The 19,548-nt window shown below is 30.4% G+C and overlaps 1 protein-coding gene across 3 annotated transcripts in view; it reads right to left on the reverse strand.

Moving 5' to 3' along the window:
• Positions 1-19,548, reverse strand: part of LOC126734538 (uncharacterized) — a 303,120-nt gene that overhangs the window by 252,688 nt on the left and 30,884 nt on the right. For all 3 annotated transcript variants that reach the window (XM_050438219.1, XM_050438218.1, XM_050438217.1), the window contains exon 2: positions 15,038-15,481. In XM_050438219.1, the coding sequence (XP_050294176.1) occupies positions 15,038-15,131 (94 nt within the window). In that variant the 5' untranslated portion in view covers positions 15,132-15,481. The remainder of the gene's footprint in view (positions 1-15,037; positions 15,482-19,548) is intronic.

Raw genomic sequence — 19,548 nt, forward strand, 5'->3', positions numbered from 1 at the left:
ACGTTTACATTATAAGTAGCTTTCCTTTTTTCCTTGGTCAGCCTTTTCATCTCCTGTGTTCCAAGTCTTGGTCTTTTCTTACGGGCTAAAGTTGTTACGTTTAGGGTGCCAATGTTACGTAATCCCAAATTCAAGGATCTTATTTGGATTTTATCTAAGTTCATTTAATTAGTCAGCGCGCATATATCTAATGCAATTTTTACTTCCTCATGGATGGACGAGATAAGCCAAGTAAAGTTCACAATTCACAATATTACAAACAAAACAAATTGTGTTGAGGGTTATAAATTAAAAAGTAAATCTTAAGGATCAGATGGTCGTCGAAAAATTAAAAAGGCGTACCGGCTACATCCACAATCGGCCTTAAGTTAACCCATCAGTCAACTGTCACTTCGACCGTCAATGGAAAAATAAACATGGCTGTTTATTTTTAATAACAAAACCTTTTGTGGAAAACCACGGTGTTCATGCGGAAAATAAGAAGGAATTCGCTTGACTTGGATGAAAACCAGTCCAAATGATGATAAGTTTTATCCATGGTAATTCTCTTTATTTTAAAAGTACCATATTTTAAGCTTATTTTCAAAGATTCGACAGATCAACAAATATCCACAATATTAAAGATGATTTTCCAATTTATCTCTCAGGCAAGAAATGTTCAAAGAGCAAGATGAGAAAATCAAATAACAATAATCAGACCTAAAGAAGTAAAGAAAACGAAGGACAAGGCACACAAAAATATATGCATGAAAAATCACCGGAGCAATATTTAGCATTTTTGGTCTAGTTCTGATTACTAATAAACAATTACCAATAAAAACAATTATATTATTACTAAGAATTTAATAAATATATTATACTGCAAGAAAATCTTAACATCTGTAATCTTCCCTGATTTAGTTTTATGATAAATTTTAAATATGACATTCTAAATAAACCAGACCATAACGAAGTTTATAGTTCTTTTCCCTACTAATTTACTGTATTCAGTTTTTTTTTATTTTTTATTGATTTTTCTTCGTGTTTTCCACATTTGTCTGTTATACCTCTCGATGTAAGATCGAGCCACTTTTTTATGGATTTGTGCATGAATCTAATAATTCTGTGCTGTATTTTTCAATCATTATTGACCTTTGCTTTATTCTTCGATGTCTCTCTATAATGAACATTCTGGAAACTATGTTGTCATCTGTCCAGGTATAAGCAAAGGTTAGTCCTCTTATGTTTGTACTCTGATTGCAGAAAATGTATTTATGTTGTTAGTTGTGAAGAAAATAGGTGTTGTTTATCCGCAGTTCGGTTCCTGTGCAAAAGTTGTTCAGTCGGACTGCGTTTATATTTAAAATGTATTCATTAAACCTCCGGATATTTCATCTGAGCCGATTCTAGCATTGAAGTCTCTGAATACGATTACTTTTCGATCGTTGGATATTTGGTCAATAATGTTTTATAGCTTCCTATAGAAAGTATCTAATTCTCTTCTTAGTTCAGACATGTCTAAGGCGTAGATAGTTGCAAAATGTATTGCGCCTTTGAGGAAGGTAACTGTGACATTCAATATTCTATTGCTTTTGTAGTCGAGGGTTTTTCTAATGCCTTTCCCACTATAAAGTAGAATATAGTTTTCATACTTTGTCATGTCCTCATCTTTACTTTTTGTCTCTAACAGTCCGCATATTTTTCTCCAAGAATATTTCCTGCTCCCTTCTTTTCCATGTTGTAAAATTCCAGCAGGCTATTCTATAGTTTTCCAAAGTGATGTAGTCATCTGTAAAAGTATGTTACTTATCCTAGTTAAACTATCGTGTTGTTATTTTTATAAATTTTTCAGAATATAATCTATATATCTAAATTTTAATATATAATATATCTAATATTTTTTTGCTAAAATTTTCGATAACTTAAGTCAGCTGATTTTGCTTGACAGACCCGTTACGCCTGCCATGCAAAAACTAAAACGTGACTAAAATAGTCAATCAATGACTAAAACTGTCAATGTCAACAAGGCAAATCTTCCGTCAAACTGTCAACCAATTTTGTTGTCACTCGTAAATTTTAATTCATCTTTTGTTATACATCATTCAGATTTTGACTTAATTCTATAGTTAATCTCAACTTATATGGCGTTTTGAATGATATCATTGATACAGCAGTTTTTTATTATAGGCATCAAAGAAATAAATATCACTATATCAGCTGATATACACATCCATAAAGTTCTATATTGACGTAGCGTATAGAGTTGATATAACGAATACTGGAAATTTGATACATCATGATCCCAAGAAATTTCGGAAATTTATACAACAAGGAAGAAACACATCTAGAATCCCCAATATTTTGAACTACAATAACAATTGTCTGTCTACTCTAATAATTGCTTTTGCAAAATTATTTGGTAGCGTCTTTAACAGCTCCATTTCATCTGCTAAATTTAGCCATCTACAATCTGCTTCTGAAAATATTGATATATATGACTAAAATAATATATAATAATTGAAAAATAAAGAGACTGCAGGGTTTGACAGTGTTCCTTCTTTTCTCCTACGTGATTGTACTTGTGCTTTTGCTGAACGTTTATGTATACTTTTCAATTTGTCACTACGCACAAGCACTTTTCCCATTGTCTGAAAACAAGATCAAAAATTTGCCCTGTGTTTAAGTTCGAAGACAAATAAGGAGGAGAACTATCGCTCAATCTCCAATTGTCCAATTTTTCTAAAGTCTTTGAGACTTGCATTTATAGCAACCTGATTCTAATCTGATCACTAAATTAAATATCTTATTTTACCCAATCAGCATGGTTTTTTTTAACAGCCACATAATTTCTGCGGAACGCATATGAGGCTATAAATTGCAAATACCAACTTAATGTAATCTACACAGATTTTGCTAAGGCCTCTGATAGATAAGAGCATGGAATTCTTTCCAAAAAAAACATTATAAAATGGGTTTTCCTAAAACATCTAGTAGAATTTTTCATATCCTACTTAGTAGATTGCAATTTGTGGAGTTCAATGAGTTTACATCATCTAACTACATTGCTTCAAGTGGTGCCCCCCAGGGGAGTAATCTTGCTCCATTTTTGTTTTTGATTTTTATCAATGACGTGTCTACGAATATCGGCACTGAGTTTTTACTGTTTGCGGATGACATGAAGGTTTTTCGTCTTGATAAGAGTCGTCATGACTGCATGCTAATCTTCATAGGTTCCATGAATGGTGTGAAGTTAACAGACTCCCACTTAATCTTCAGGAATGTAAGAAGATATCAGTTTCATTGCTGAAAGATGAGATTGATTTCGGTTATGTAATAAATGATACCACACTTCCAAATTGTGAGTCTGTTCGTGACCTGAGGGTCTGTGTTGATAAAAAAACATACCTTCAAGACTCATATAAATACCATCATAAGATCTTCTTTAAAGGTCCTAGGCTTCATTATAAGATCAGCAGAACTATTTTCTAATACTTCAAGCAGAAAAATTTTGTTTAACTCCCTAGTAAAATCTTTCCTACTGTATACTTCTCTATTATGGTTTTCCAATTATACAGTGCATACGAACATTCTACAAATATATTAGTTTTAGGTTGGATTGTGTATACCCTGAGAGGGGCTTTAGTCAGCAGTTATTGTTTTCAAGGTTTAATGTACTATCCTTTCCTCTGTTGGTGTTTTTATTTAAAATATGCAATAATTAAATTGATTATCAGCTTTGGATTTCGCTGTTCTCTACATCCATAGAAGAAGATACAGTGTATTTTATCTTGACACCTATGGCACCAATGTGGCCAAGAAATAGTTCAGTTACGGATGGATGTTATTCTGTTTGGCATGACTTTGAATAAATAAATCTGTTTTTTTAGATAGAATTAGATTGTTAGTTGTTTAAGTATGTAATGTATTACCTACTATCAGTTTTATATTGCAGCAATGAGTAAGTTGGATATATTCAATAATTGCATATTGTTAGGATATGTTTCCTGTTGGACAAAACTTTGAGTTAATATCATCATAGATTTTGCTAAATCTCTTCTATTTTACATAAAAATAATTTATTTACAGAATTATTGTCATTTGTACATATCGATGAATGATAGAAATGGGAAATAGGGTGGTCAAATGATACCCCAATTTTAAGGTCTTTAATTTAAAAAAGTTAAAAGTCTACTCTATATCCTTTAATTCGTTGAACGGATGCAACAATCTGCTAATCTTGTGTTTTGAAGAGAGAGAAAAAAATGCTGAAAGCTTTACTGCATTGTAAACCTGTTTATTATTTTTGTTTGTACACTTTCACTGTAACTTACTTATTGTTAAAAAAAAGGTTTTTAATCAAGAATGTATTATCAATGAAAAGTGTTTCTTCAATGGCTAACTTATCACTATTTCAGCACCTAAATATAGAATTTTCCATTTACTATCAATAGTTGATGGTTTGTTATTATGTATTCTGATATATTCGAAATGATAATAAAGTTTAACAACAAAAACAACCATTATTTAGTTTCTAAAGAATCGCTTAAAAATTAATTTATCATAAGTGGGTTATGAATTCCATTTAAATCATAAATGCGAAGCGATATCTGCTGTTTTTGTAAAAAATATGTATTTTTAGAAAGAAAGTATTTAAAACATTGGAAATTACCGACATGTTGTCAACGTCGCACTATTTTTTAACGCAAATTTTATGCACATAAATAAATACTTTAGTCGCATTTTGTATAAATTTCTGTTAATTTTGAAAATTTTTTTGAGTTGACAAGTTTACTTATAGGCACTGATAACAAAAAAATTATTTGAAACTTTGGAGATTATCGGCCTGTTGGAAATACCGCATAAGAAATTTATGCTTATTCGTAAATGAATGAACAAGTTAAACAGTCGGTAGTTAAATTCTCAAAATTTAAAAGGTTATACGTATTCCATCCAAAACAGAGTCTGATGATGTCCGATATTAATGAATGAGTTCCTTTTAAAGCTTATCAACGCTCATATTATTATTGTTGATAGCTCTACAAAGAGAAATTTGTGCTATATTCGTAGTTTTTTTGGCATTTTTACTACTAAAGACACCACTAGACCGAGAGAATGGGTAATTAGTTTCATTCTATCGATCTCGTTTATATAATTATAATGATTAACTCCATTTGTCGAAAATTGTTGAACGTGTAAATAGCCTTGATACATTTTTTACCTTTTGCATACGTTTAAGCTTAACTACCGATTAAGTTGACAGAAGGACGTTCAGTTGAGGTCCAACGATTTACTTTTGTGCATTTTAATTGACCACCGTTCATATATACAAGGTGTTCAACAAAAACATTGAAACACATTAGGTGCTAGATCATATGTTTCTTAGTTGATTAGTGATTGGCCAGCAAATTATCCGGATCTAAGTCGTATATTAATAACAACATCAATAGTTCATCTTTAAAACTAGAAACGTATATAGTTAAACCCATAGCATGCAGTGAAATTGCGATAAATCGGGGGCGTTCGGTGCTCTTTTGAAATTTCACCGCGCTGTCATCGAAACAATTGAATATCACCGTGCGAGTCACATGGACGTAAAGTTTATAAGAAGATTGCTTAGACAATTGAGAATAATTGAAGGTATCCTTATTTGCCACTTGAATACGATGTCCAGGCTTAACCTTCAGTAGTTGGTTTATTTTTTAAAACTTTATTCTTGATGTGCCTAAGTGACAAGTTATATTTTTGTCAAGATTTTTAAGAAAATAATGTAGTAGAATTTTTCTCGCAAAAATGCTTTAAAACATTTTTGAAGAATAAGACCAAATACTGATGAATTAAAGATCAAAGGGTTTGGCAAAATCTCACGTCTTAGATCAACGAGTCAACAGTCAGCTTCTAACTTTCAAGATTTAGCTTCCAAGATATTTCAGATAACCTGAGCATCCTTCTATAACGCCACATTTCAAACAACTGCAGTTTGTTTATGTGTTCTTGTTTAAGTGTCCAGCCTTTCAGTCTATAATATAGTATTGAAAATACATAGCAGCTTAATGTTCTCACTCTTAATTCTATTGTGAGGTCTCTGGAATGTTTCTTCTGGATTGTTTTCAGTTTTACCAAGGCATTTCTTGCTTTTTTTATTCTATTCCTTATTTCTGTTATTTGGCCATTATTTTCTGTCATCCAGATGCCCAGGAATTTATATTTTTGAACTCTTTCTATTTATCGATCTAGTAAATTTATGTTTGGTTCTTTGTTATTACCATTTTCTTAGTCGTCTTTTTTACGCTGCTCTTCAAAAATATCTAATATAACGAATAACAAGTAAGATATTTGACAAAATGCAGCTTCTCAGAGCATCTACTTAATTAACTCAATTCCAGGGCAATTAAGTTACAGAGAATTTTTAATTCAAGCCAACTGAGTCATTGATTAAATTTTCAATTTTAAATAGTCTAGTTGTTTGATTATTCCAGGCAATTGAGACATAAACAATTTTTTTAGTTTTAGGCAATTGAGTCAAGGATTAAATTTATAATTCCAGATAGTCTAACTCATAAATATTAACATTTGTCAAACAAACTTACGACGACAAATATCCTAGAAATATTTTCTTAGAACATACTTTTACTAAACCAACATCCGGTCTGTCTGATGCCCTTTAAAATAATTATAATAAACAAAGGAAAAAAACTCTCGCCGTCTGGCTCTTAACATTTTCTAATACCAAAACATGATAATTGCGTCAACTAAATAATTATTTATTATTTTCAGTGATATTTTAGCAGTAATAACAACGCGTTATATTATTTGTAATATTTCGTAATAAATTCATAAAGTTTTGTATCGGAAGTAAATAAGAGAATTTCACATATATCGTTGAGATTATGGTATATCAGATATTTAGTGTATAATTAATAATGTGAAAAACCGTAAATTATAAGATATGGTCTGGATTTAATTGATTTCTATTGATTCAGATAATTGCTTAGTAAAACGCAATTAAAATTATAAGATCTGGATCGTTAAAAATTACTTACGATTTATTATGTCATATTTTTATATTTATCTGAGAACCAAACTTGAAAATTAAAATTTTCGTTTTTCAAAAATATTGTAATTTAGGAGCTTATACTTAAATGTCTCAGTTGTTGCTATATTAAACTCTCTTACATAGCAAAGTTGTCGATTAGGGTAGAGTAAACGTTAGACGATGGTTGGATGATCATTATCCTAATCTGCTCCTATTGAATGGCCACCTAGATCCCCGGACCTAACACCTCTTGACTTGACTTTTTGTAGAGTCATCTAAAATCTGTGGTGGACGCAACCTAAGTCACAGAGCAACTCCAGCATAGAAACATTTGTAAATATAGGTGAAGAATTTAAAAGTTGCGTTTTTTATTTATTGTTTTTCTTGATAGAAAAGAATTTTCCGAATTGTGTCTTTCTATGGTATCATTTTTTAGGAGCTTCCAGATGACGTAGCACTCGACTCCCCCCTCCTATTTAAGATTTGCAGAGGTTGCAGATAAGGGTGAGTTAATATGCTTGTTTTTGTTCCCCCTTCGTTTAATAAAAACAGTTTTTGGCGTTTTTTTCTTAAGTTTTTCGTTCCCAATATATGGCCATTTCAAATTTTTAAATTTTTACCCTATATAAAATTTTCTTAGAAATTATAACTGTAAATTAGACCCTAACCTATAAAAGAGTTTCTGACTATTTTTCTTTTAAACTTAAAAATACAAAAATATATTACATGTTAAAATGTACAAGCATATACACAAAGGCGAAAATTGATACAAACATTAAAAAATTAATACATAAATAAAAATTTTACTAATACTTCAATCTAAGACTCTATGTTTATGAAATTCTGAGGTACTATAAAATGCCTTTTTATATAAAAATGATTTTACTCTCTTTTTGAAATAGTTACCTTAACCAGTGAAGGTAATTTGTTAAAAAAGTCTGACACCCAGAAAATTAGGTCTACACTGGCACTTCTCCAGTATGCTATAGGGTTTAACTAGTTTGAACCTTCCCCTCGTGTTGTGATTATGGACTTTCTGATAAGTTTTATATTTTTCCATATTATTTTTTATATACAAGAGGTATTCCAGGATTTATTTACAAGGAAAAGATAATATATTCCACTGTGTAAAAACAATTCTGTAATCTTCTATATAACTCAAACCCGAAATGAACCTCATGGTTCTCTCTACATCCCAAAAATGCGGGTCGAATGTGATGAACGACCTCGTGCTGAAATAGCGTAGATCATTTTACTGTGTAAAATAGCAAATAAAGCAGTTGTGAAGGTTTCCTGAGATATACATCCCACTAGACTCTTTAAGGCAAATACTGCAGAAAAAGGTATCCTACTATCTAAAAGTGCCTCCGCAGACAACAATCCATGCACATGCACTTTCTGATACCTACCAATTCAGATTTTCTCTTAGATCATTAGACCGAGAGAACGAGAGCACTTTAAAAATTGGGAAGAGTCATTTTTTGAGCCCAAAAATGAGTCCTAAAAATGCGAGCTCTCGGATGATATTACCTTTGAATAATCTGGTGTTCAGAAGGACGAAACAATGTCAAAACCGTTGGAACTTTCTTGATAAAGTTTATAAAAGCCGAGATATCGACCTCAAAAGTTTGGGATTTTTCATTTTAAGGGTATTTTTTTCGAATTTGAACTATCTATACCAGCGGCTTGGTCCAAGCACTTACATCACGGAAACCAGATTTTAACGGGATTCGACAATATCTAAGGGAATGAGAGCACTTTGAAAATTGGGAAAAATTCATTTTCTGACTTTGTTTTTGAGCAAAAAATTGGCCCTAGAAATGCGGCTAATAAGAGAGCTACGATCTTGCGGATGATCTCGTTACATTCAGAAGGAGAAAACTAAGTCAAAACCGTTAGAATTTTCCCGATAGTGCTTATAGAAGCCGAGATATCGACCTCCAAAGTTTGGGATCTTTCATTTCCCGTATGGACTGTTTCCACAAAAAATTATTTTTTTTTCAAATTCGAATTAATTAAACCAGCGGCTTGGTCCCATCTCTTAGACCATTATAAAACCAACCTACTGTGCGTGGCTGATCAGATCCACTAAAACTCCAAATTTTCGGTAGATGTCAAACTCAATATTACCAATGAAATCTCAAGATATATTTTTTCAATTAGGCTGTAAACCACTTTGAGTTAAATGAAGTGAGTTAAATGACGAAAGATTTTTTTTATTGCTGATAAATTAAATACTTCTAAAAATTTTATTAATCACAAAAAATAAATTTTAAGTTAACTTGCTAAATTTATAGTAAGATTTATTTAATTTGTAAAGGTGTAAGCAAATATACATTTTTGGCAAGAAATTATAGGTAATAACTTATGAACAGCAAAAAAAAATTGCCTATTTTGGTCCAGGATTATTTCATAGATTGGAACCAAGTGGATGTATAGTAAAAAGTTAAAATTATCTTAAAAAATCATCGCTTGTACAATCCTCATCGTTCCTCTAAAGAACTTGCTGATCGAATGGTCTTTATTAGAACTTATGGGGTTTAACCTATATCTACGTAATTCTGGTAAACTTAATAATATTTTTCAAGAAATCTTGACTTTTAAGAGCTGCTATTTAAACTAGCGAAAAGGTTTTTATTAAATAGCATAGTTATTGCACGGTATATCAATCTTTCATAATATTCAAAATTGTAGATGACGATCTACTTCTTCTTTTTTAATGGCATGAGAAAATTTGGAATATAGGTGCTGCCACCTGAATAATTGACTCTAAACATATACCGCTTTTAAAAATGAACAAAAATCTTCTTTATTTGACTTTCAAGGAGATCATTCTTTCATTGCTGTTGTAATATTAATCGAATAAAATCTTCTTTTTCTTTAACAATATTTTAAATATATATGTCCTTCTTTATGCTTCTCGATTCTGTGCAACTTATGTCGAATTACTTATCTTTCCATGGTATTCCAATAAAGGTTTAATAAAAAAAAACTATTTCAATATTATCACCTGTCATACAAAAACGATTTTTAAAATGTCATATAAATAGGTTAATCAAAACTGGTTTTCTATCTGGGCGCGCCCACAACACACTTCAATACCAAACAAGATCTAATACCAAAAGCAGATCAATTACAATCAGTTTAACGAAAAAAATGCAATAAAGCCATTTTAACACAACACCAAATGAGCAATATACGAGACTGCAAATCACCTTCGTGTTTGTACGACGAAGAAAAAAATCACAATCCAACGAGTCTCAATTAAAATTTATAATAAATGCTGGTTTCTCCACTTGGTCATCCGTTTTAGATACACATTTGGCATTTCACTTATATCCATTACTTTACATAAAAATAAATAGTATGGTGGTGCTTTCACTTCGGTGCATTCTTGTTTCTCTTTTTGGGACTATCGAATTTGGGAGATGATGATTTGCTACTTTTACTTAACCCAACCGTTGAAACCAAGAACTGTCAAGAATTAGATAAAACGTCTTAATCATGCAACTATATCTACTTAATGACTTGACGTTTAATTAAGAAAAAATTGTTGGTGCTGATAAATCCTATCGAAAAATTAGTAATTAATCGGTGTTTCTTAGAACCGGTCTGACGTAAAAAAAAATTAAACATATGCAGATACATTCGATTGCAAAATATATGTTACACCGAACAGTTTATTTGTTAATATGCCGCAGCCATAGTTAAGCTAACGTTGTATTTATTGGTCATTTTGTAACGAGTCTCAGAGGTTATCGGCTTGGGTTAAGAATGAGCAAAATTATTAGTATAATTTTTATTCTATTTCGGGTTTTAATGCAATGAATGAACTGATTTTTTTTGCATGTAGCAGATAAAATTAATTTTAATAAAAATTTCATGACGCTGAATTAAATGCATGTAATGGTACCTAATTGCTGTGAAATTACACGATAAGTTGAAATAAAAAAAAAAACATGTTTGTAGGATTTTCTTTAATTAGTATTTGAATTGACTAGATTTTTTTAAGGCATTGTTGCTTGTTCTTAATAATTTCTCTATAGATAATGATCACAGAAAGAAGTTAGAGCAAAAATATTAATAGGGTCAAAGCTAGCATGCGGGAGGTCATGGATAGCGCATAATATAGGTCATTACGCACAACTGCAAAATGTACTTCCTATGCAATAATAAAAAACGATGATGTAACATCGGGGAGACAAATAGATAAGTAACAGCAGCAATGAAGGAAGCAAAAATAAATAGAATTTAGCTAGAACTGAGAAAATAGAAAAGCTGAGTTACACGATGAAGAAAAAATGAGAAGAAAAAAGGGAAATTAACAAACAGATATCCAAAAAAAATTCTAAATTATGTGAGGCTACATAACACTGAAGAAAAAATTAAGGTAATAGAGGATAACAAGGGAATGAAAGTAACGAGAAAAAAGTAATCCGAATGTGAAAGACAAAAATGCAAGATTGCAGTAAGACATGACTAATAAACATAAAATGCTGCAAATTATAAGAGAATGCCATGGTAATCTCTACAAGAAAACGAGAGGGCACAGTATAGGAGGGCAACACAAACATAAAAAACCCAAAATAGAATACCTTCATCTACTTTTTTCTTTAAAGGACTTACTTTTTACAAAAAAACACAAATTTTATCAGTCTTGAACTTATATTACGATTAATGATTAATTGGTAAACTGTGTTCACCCTAAAGGCCTTATTAAACCTGATCACCAGTTTCCAAAAATTTACATTCTTAAAGTCAGCAAACTTACAAGACGTGCACACTACCATTAGATTAAGTAATATCAATGTAATTTTATATAATGCTTGCCTGAGAATGGGATAAGACCCTCTGCATAAGAAAGGTGATATAGTCGTAATACAAAACTCTAAGCCAATCAGCTTACTTTCACAGATTTACAAACTATTCATAAAAATCATTACCAAAAGGCCAACTAAAAAATGTGAGTTCTATCAATTAAATGAATCACTTCCACATTGTCATTTGTATCAAATTATTCACTAACCTTTTGGAATACATGTTACAAAGATCAAACACTTTGATATAAACATCAATGGTGAGTAGCTGAACCATCTTCGATTCGTTGATAACCGGGTATTAATTGTAGAAAAATTCAATGAAGCACAAGATGCTTAAAGATCGGTCTTGCTGAATATCAACACCAGCAAGACCAATTTTACGACAGATTTCGTCATAAGTAACAATTTGAAAGTAAAAGGCTTGAATATTGATCAAGTATAGACAAGAGAGAGACAATCAATGTTGGGAATTTGACAGAAAAATAGCTCTCATCTGGACAGCTTTTGGAAAACTGACCTAGATGGGTCTATATCTAGTGTGTTCATCCTGCGTTAACATATAGAGCCGAAACACTGTCTCTAACCAAAAAAAACTGCAAATAAAATAAGAGTGACATAAAGAAGCATTGAAAGAGCTATGTTGGGCCTCTCTCTGAAAAATAGGGGTGAGAAGAAGAAGTGGAGTTACCGATGCTATCGTAAGAATCGAAGATCGAATCTCAAATGGAACTAGGCAGGCCACATGGCTATATCAAATGATGACAAACGGATGATATAAATAATCAAAAGGAGACCACCCACTAGATGATCAGACGATCTGAAGCGCATTCACACGAACTGGATGAATGCAGCGCAGGATAGAAAGAGATGGAACTGTTTGCGGTAGGCCTATATCCAGCAGTGGATAACTATACAGCTATTTAATGAAGATTACTGGTGCTTACAAGTGATGAGGAACGGAACTTTGTTATGATTTTCTAATTTTTTCAATTTTCTCCAAATTTTTAAATTGCCTCAAATTATAATTCTTTTTACCTAGTTGTAGGCTGTATAGATGACCAGCATGGGTTTATTTATTTTTTTAACGCTTTTTGAGTCTGAAATTGGATCTGGTCGATTGTTTTGGTTTTTTCTACCAACTCATTTTCAATAATAAATTACTTTAAAATATTATTTTTCAAAAAAAACTCTTTTGCAGATGATTCAAATAATAGTAACGAAATGGAGAAAGAATATGGAACCAAAGTGGAAATTTTCATTTTTATATCTCCGTCTCGGTCTGAGATATCATTATCTATAGTAACAATTTGATGGTTTTTGTTCATAATTTGAGAAAGTACACCAGAAACGTTACTAGAATAAAAGTGGTTATATTTTTGAAAATTTGGACCTAAAAATTAAAGCATAAAATATTTTTAAAATAAAACGAATGATTTTCATTACTATTTGATTAGAGCAGGTATGTACTCGTAAACGGTAAATTATACAGCTCTCTTAGCGATTCCTCAATAGTGTAAATAGAAGTACCCGAAGGGATAATATTGGGTCCTATTTACTTTCAAGCACCCCTGAATACACTTCTTAGGCTGACATGGCAAAGGCATAGTTTGATATCATATTCATGAAAACTTGGTACGCATTATGCTAAGAGACGAAAGGTGCTAAACCTTTTCAAGTTTCAAAAGTTTTTTTAATAAAAGAGAACAATACTCAATACTCCTATTATCGTTATAGTATCCATTTGGAACCCATTATTTGTTCTATAAAATAAATACACTTAATTCTACAAATTTTGAACACTAACATTCCTTAAAATTAAAAAAAGAAAAATATTTAAATTACATAAATACAAAAAATCCCAGAACTCTTTATTTTAATCTTGACACGTGTTTCACTAAGGATGTTAGCATCTTCGGAAGAAGATTAAAAGCTGTCAATGCTATACGATACTCTCACGGTTTTTTTAGCACATTTTGAAAAGATTATTAAAATCCATACACTAAAGATCAAGATATTGACGTTTTTTTCACAGGAGTACCTAAAAGAAATAAAATAATTTGTCTCTTACTGATAAGTGAATATCTTAAGTACTTGTGGTTAAAATTTTATAATTATTAATATCTGGAATACCCTAAGAGCTTTTCACACAAAAAATCAAGAGATGGACATTTTTCTGAAGCAATTTCCCTTGTTTTTCTTTCTCAACCATACGTGAAGCAATCAATATATATTTTGGCTATTCATTTGAATGCGTGTTTACAGAATATTACTCATACCCCAATTTTAAAACCTAAAAGCCATTAGAGTATCCCAGAATTCAATAATTATAGTATAGCCACTAGAAATCAAGATAACAGTTGTCAATATGAAACAAATAATTTTATTTCTTCCAGATTTTATTCATTCTAAATGGACACTTTATGAGTACCTCAATATTCGTAAATTAAGCAATCATACATTTGTGTAAATTGGAGTACCTCAAGGGACAATATTAGAATCTATTCACATTCAGTATCATTTGCCAATGACACCGCACTTCTTTTTGGTAGTAGAATATAATAAGTTGTCAGAAGAGAGTTGTGCGATGGCTTCAAGCAAATCAGAAACTGGTTATGTGCTCACAAATTAAAGAAAATAAAAGTTAACTAAAATAAAGTTACTAAGGCGTTACGGGGTGCGAGTTAAAAAAGTACCCTGCAGATGGTTCGAAATTACATATTGAAAGTTACAATTAAAAAAAAAACATTTCAAACACAAAACAAAACACAACACAACAAGACACTACACAGAGCTATTTTATAATAAGGATATAAGAGTGTGAATCACCATAATCATGGGTGCTCATTTATTCATAATTGAATTTATAATTTGAGATTTATTGATTATTCGGGTTCAAAATTTTACAACTTATTGCCGCAGGACATTGAAAAAAATAAAAAGAGTGAGGAAATATTTACCTTAATATTGCCAAATTTCTATTGATATCAATACAAATATTACAATCTAAAGTGAGTATATCAAACTTCTATGATAGTGTATTGCAATGTAAATAATTATAGTATATATGTAAATATTATTTTTACTTTGATGAAGCTAAGAGTACCAAAAATTAATTGTTTTTTTTCTCATTAGATTATCATTATTTGTTGTTAATATGTGACTTTGAAAATCCGTTTTCTACCAAAAAAGCAAAAAAATGACTTACCTTCATCCACATGAGTTCCATGCTTCAAATGATGCAGATGAGCGTAATAGTGGTGATGGTGCAAAATGCATTCCAGATCCGTACAGTTCAACATCTTGAATCCCGTATGAGGTTATTCGAATATGGCACTAAATAAGTCCGAACCGCGACTGTATTTACAATCAATTAAATATTCGAAAGTCACTAAAACTATCCGAACGTTAATGTAAATATTACCGAAAATCACAGCCAAAGATTTCACTTTTTGTTGTATGATCTGAATTATTCTTGTTTTGTTAAAACACGTTCCAGCACTTCATTGTTAGTGTGGAATATTTTTAGCAATTATTCAGTTTTAGCAACAATTTAGTTTTAAATCAGTAAATATTCGGAAAGGTTTTTTTTCTTAAAATATCCTTCTTTGGAACTGTGTGACTAGCTGTAGGGTTGTCTTGATAGTTTCATCTGTAACAAAATAAGAAACAACATTAGATATTTCAATCATGAAGACTATAAATCATAATAATAAAAATCGTGATGGTGAATGTCACCTTGGCCCCAGTTATTGCAACACTCGGTATGTTCTTAACTTGACCAATACTACATGAGCGCATCTGGTATCAGGCTTATGTGATCGTTTTTTTTCTTTCTTTATACGATATACCAGTTGGCTAATTGGTAATGAAATGCGATTGGGTAATCATAGTCAGCAGAGAGGGTTTTAAGAATAAATTAGTTACGTCATTGGTGATCCTAGAAGTTCTTCTGTTGTTATTTATTTTAATAAGATAAAAGATAAATTTATTTTTGCTGTTTAGAAATTGAGGCAATAAAAGTGATGATATAATGACCAAAGTGTTTTTATTATTTTGCTTATTTTTTATATTTTTAAGCAAAAAAACAACATAGAATTAATATTATTAAAAGATTTATCAATAAAATAACGAATAATTTTACTTATATTGGAGATAATAATATTTACCAACTATGATACCACATACTTAAGGCACAAAGATAAGAATTTGAATAAATAAAAATAAAAAAATTCAACGATTTATTAGTTTCAATTTTTTTCTTATATAATTATTAAATGGGATTAACTATATATTGGTTATTATTTTTACCATAATCGCTTCCTGTCACTTTATTTTGTGCCATTTAATATATTTTTTTATTCTTATGTCGTCTAATATTCTTACTTATTAATTCTTAAGGATTAACATATGGCAACGTGGTTTTTAAGTATATTAAGATGTACAGATGTTGTTGATAAATTGGGAGGACTCGTGGTGGCATTGTTGCCATGTCATACTAGAAGTACTGGAGGTTTTGAAATTTTAAATATTACTTATTGATTTTCATGAGTTTTGTGTTTGAAAAGTAAAAAATTATATCGTGTAAATTTGTCAAAAAATATTTTCATTTTTCAGTTAATGGTACAGTTTTATAAGAAAAACCCCTTTTTAAGCCCCTATGGACTTTTCAGAAAACGTTTTAGAAAAAAATTCGCGTATATAAACGCGTATTTTAATTTCCGCTGAAAAATTAATTAACATTTTCTAAATTTAATTTCAGAGCATATTTCTGAAAAAAAAAATTTAAAAAAAAAACGGAATTTTACGGTAAAAACTAAATTAATTCACATTGATAGGATTCACGTTTAATGATCAATTTTTAAGGGATATTTTGATAACCACTAAAAAACATTTAGTTCTTCTAAAATACATCTGTATTAAGGGAGAATTTAATTCATAAAACAGAATTTTGGGTTACAAATTAATTCATAATTGGAGTCCTCCTGGCCAATATTACCTATTCAATTCTAATTTAAAATTCAATTTTTAAAGACATATTTTGGTTGCCATTCAAAAGCTATTTAATATTTTTCTAAAATTCTTCCCAGGTCACATGTTAATGGCTACTCGTGGCAATATTACTCTTTAAAGATTAAGTCAAAAAATGCAAATACCAGGACAAAGGCAGGCCAAAAGGTTCATAAAAACCTATTTACCTAAATTTATCCCAGACCTTTTGAGCCAATCCTCACAACCGGTAAAGATAATAGTCTTTTTACAGGCAACTATAAATTAAAGTTAGACCTGGTAACCAATCTGATAAAAATCAGACAATAAAACGTTTGCAGGTACTGTCAGGGGGAGATACCCTTGAACATGAATGATGTCACTGCAAAGCATTATTTAAGCTGAGATTTGAGAGTTTGGAAAATTTCAAGCTATATGGACATGGATTCAAAAGTTTTGCATCATCCTTAATTTACGATTCTTATTTTATCGGCAAAAATAGATTAGAAACTGATTAATTCATTAATTTTAATTCAGAAATTAACTAAAATGCGTGTAAAAAACCTTTATTAGTTATTAGTTATATGGTTAACTAAGAATTTTCCCAACAAAGCAAAACACACGTACTTTACTTTGATGGGAAAAATTGGCCAAAAAAAAAAAAAAAGAAAGTAACATCATTAATTAAAAAATTAAAAGATATGTAGGTATAACCGAGCTTAACATTTTTATAAAATTATATAATTTATTATTCGTTTATTTTAAATTTTTTTAAATTCCTTGCTAGGAATGTTTTCTTATTTATTTTTAGTTAGAAAGTCATTTTTTTGTTTTTATTTCCAGTTCGTTAATATTTATATTTTTAAGAAAATACGCATTTTTTGAACAATGTTGTACCAAACATGTTTGTACAATTTTTGGTAATTATAAAATGTTTTTATAATTATAATTTATAGGAATTATTGACCTCTAACAGAAGGATTTTACATATGTTTTGTTTTTTCATCAAAAAAAACCCTCGTAAAGGAACAATAATTTGAACCAAAATACTAAACTAGTATGGTGTATAATTACAGATTATTTTAAAAAAATACGGCAATTAAAGCAGTAAAATTACCAGAATTTAGCCGAAAAATTTAAAATAATATAAAACTTACTAAAATTAAAGCATAAAAGTTAAAACATGTTTAGTAGTAAAATTGCTGTATTATTTATGAAATAATACAACAAAAGTGTATTATATCTAAAAGTAAAATAAAAAAACAGCAAATATACCTGCATTTTTTGACCAAAAATATTATACTAATTTACAAGCAATTTTTCAAGTTTTACAGGATTCTTACGGATATAATGGTTAAATTTGCATTAAAGCCAATGTAAAAGTACAAGACTACTTCTATAGTAAATAGTAAATCTATAGTAACATTGCTTAAAAATTACCACAATTATTGCTTACATTTTACATAAGATATACAAAACAAATAATTCACATTTTTATAGATATTACTAAATTTACAGTACTAAAATAAGTTTGCCACTTCTTTTGACCACTTCAACATATGACCTACTATTTTTTTTGTTAAATTACCATATTTAGATTTTTAGTGCTTAAAAATAATTGAAAAATGTCCAAAAGTTCCACAAATTGTCCTAATTTGTTAGAAGAGCTTAGAGAACTGTAATGCTTAAATATTTTAAAATTCTTTGAAAATAGTCTAGGCCTGATCGAGAAATGTTGTTATAAAAGGTGATAAGTAGAGATCTATACCATGAATCCTGAAGCTTTCTCAACAATAATTATCAACCAAGAGTCTTACAATGAGTGGCCTACAAAGAACTGCTCATTAGTTTGGAAATGATGTGAGTCAAGTCTGTGAATAAAGCTGCAATACCAGAGTGGCTATAAATTGGCGCACTCTATTTTGAAAAGCATTTATGGAAATAGTAGACAATACGATGCCAACCAGTAAATAAGATGCAAAAATTATCTTGCTTCTATTGTGCGTTTCTAAGTGCAGATTGTAAAGCTAGATAAGACATATAAGCCAGCATTTACCTTTACATGCTATTCTACTCATTTGTTATCAAAGAGAATGATAAAGACGACTAGGCAGAGAGTATAATGACTGGAAATCAATACAGAGAAAATGAAATATCTCTCCATAGGAGCAGAACTATCTAACATCCAATTAGATACAAATGAAATAACAAGTTGCAACATTTACACGTATCTTGGTGTGGAGTTTGACTCGTCTGGAAAAGGCGAAAGAAAATTATAGAAAAGTATAACAGAAGCCAGAACAATAATAGGATGTCTAAATGTTGTACTATGGAGTAACGAAATTGGGTAACATCGTAAATAATGGAGCAGAGACCTAGAAAATAGGAGAACAAAATCGAAGAAAACTTGAAGCGACTAAAATGTATGTTTTTAAGAGGTCACCAGACATATCAAGAATAGATAAAATGTGAAATGACAACGTACGAGAAGGAGATGGTTCGATAATGACAGACATAGAGCAAAACTAGCTAATATGGAATGGACATGTTCAAACTGGGTACCTCCAAATCCCTGGAAGAAAACTTGGATAGACGGCATAATGAAAGCATGAGTACCAGAAACCTAAGAGAGGAGCAGTGAAACAACAAAAGAGAGTAGAAGTTAGACATCGACAATGACAAGAGCCGATTCGAAAGCTATATAGAGAAATATTCACGTTTGCTGAAAAC

Source organism: Anthonomus grandis, chromosome 3 (genome assembly GCF_022605725.1).
Source record: "Anthonomus grandis grandis chromosome 3, icAntGran1.3, whole genome shotgun sequence".
Taxonomy (NCBI): domain Eukaryota; kingdom Metazoa; phylum Arthropoda; class Insecta; order Coleoptera; family Curculionidae; genus Anthonomus; species Anthonomus grandis.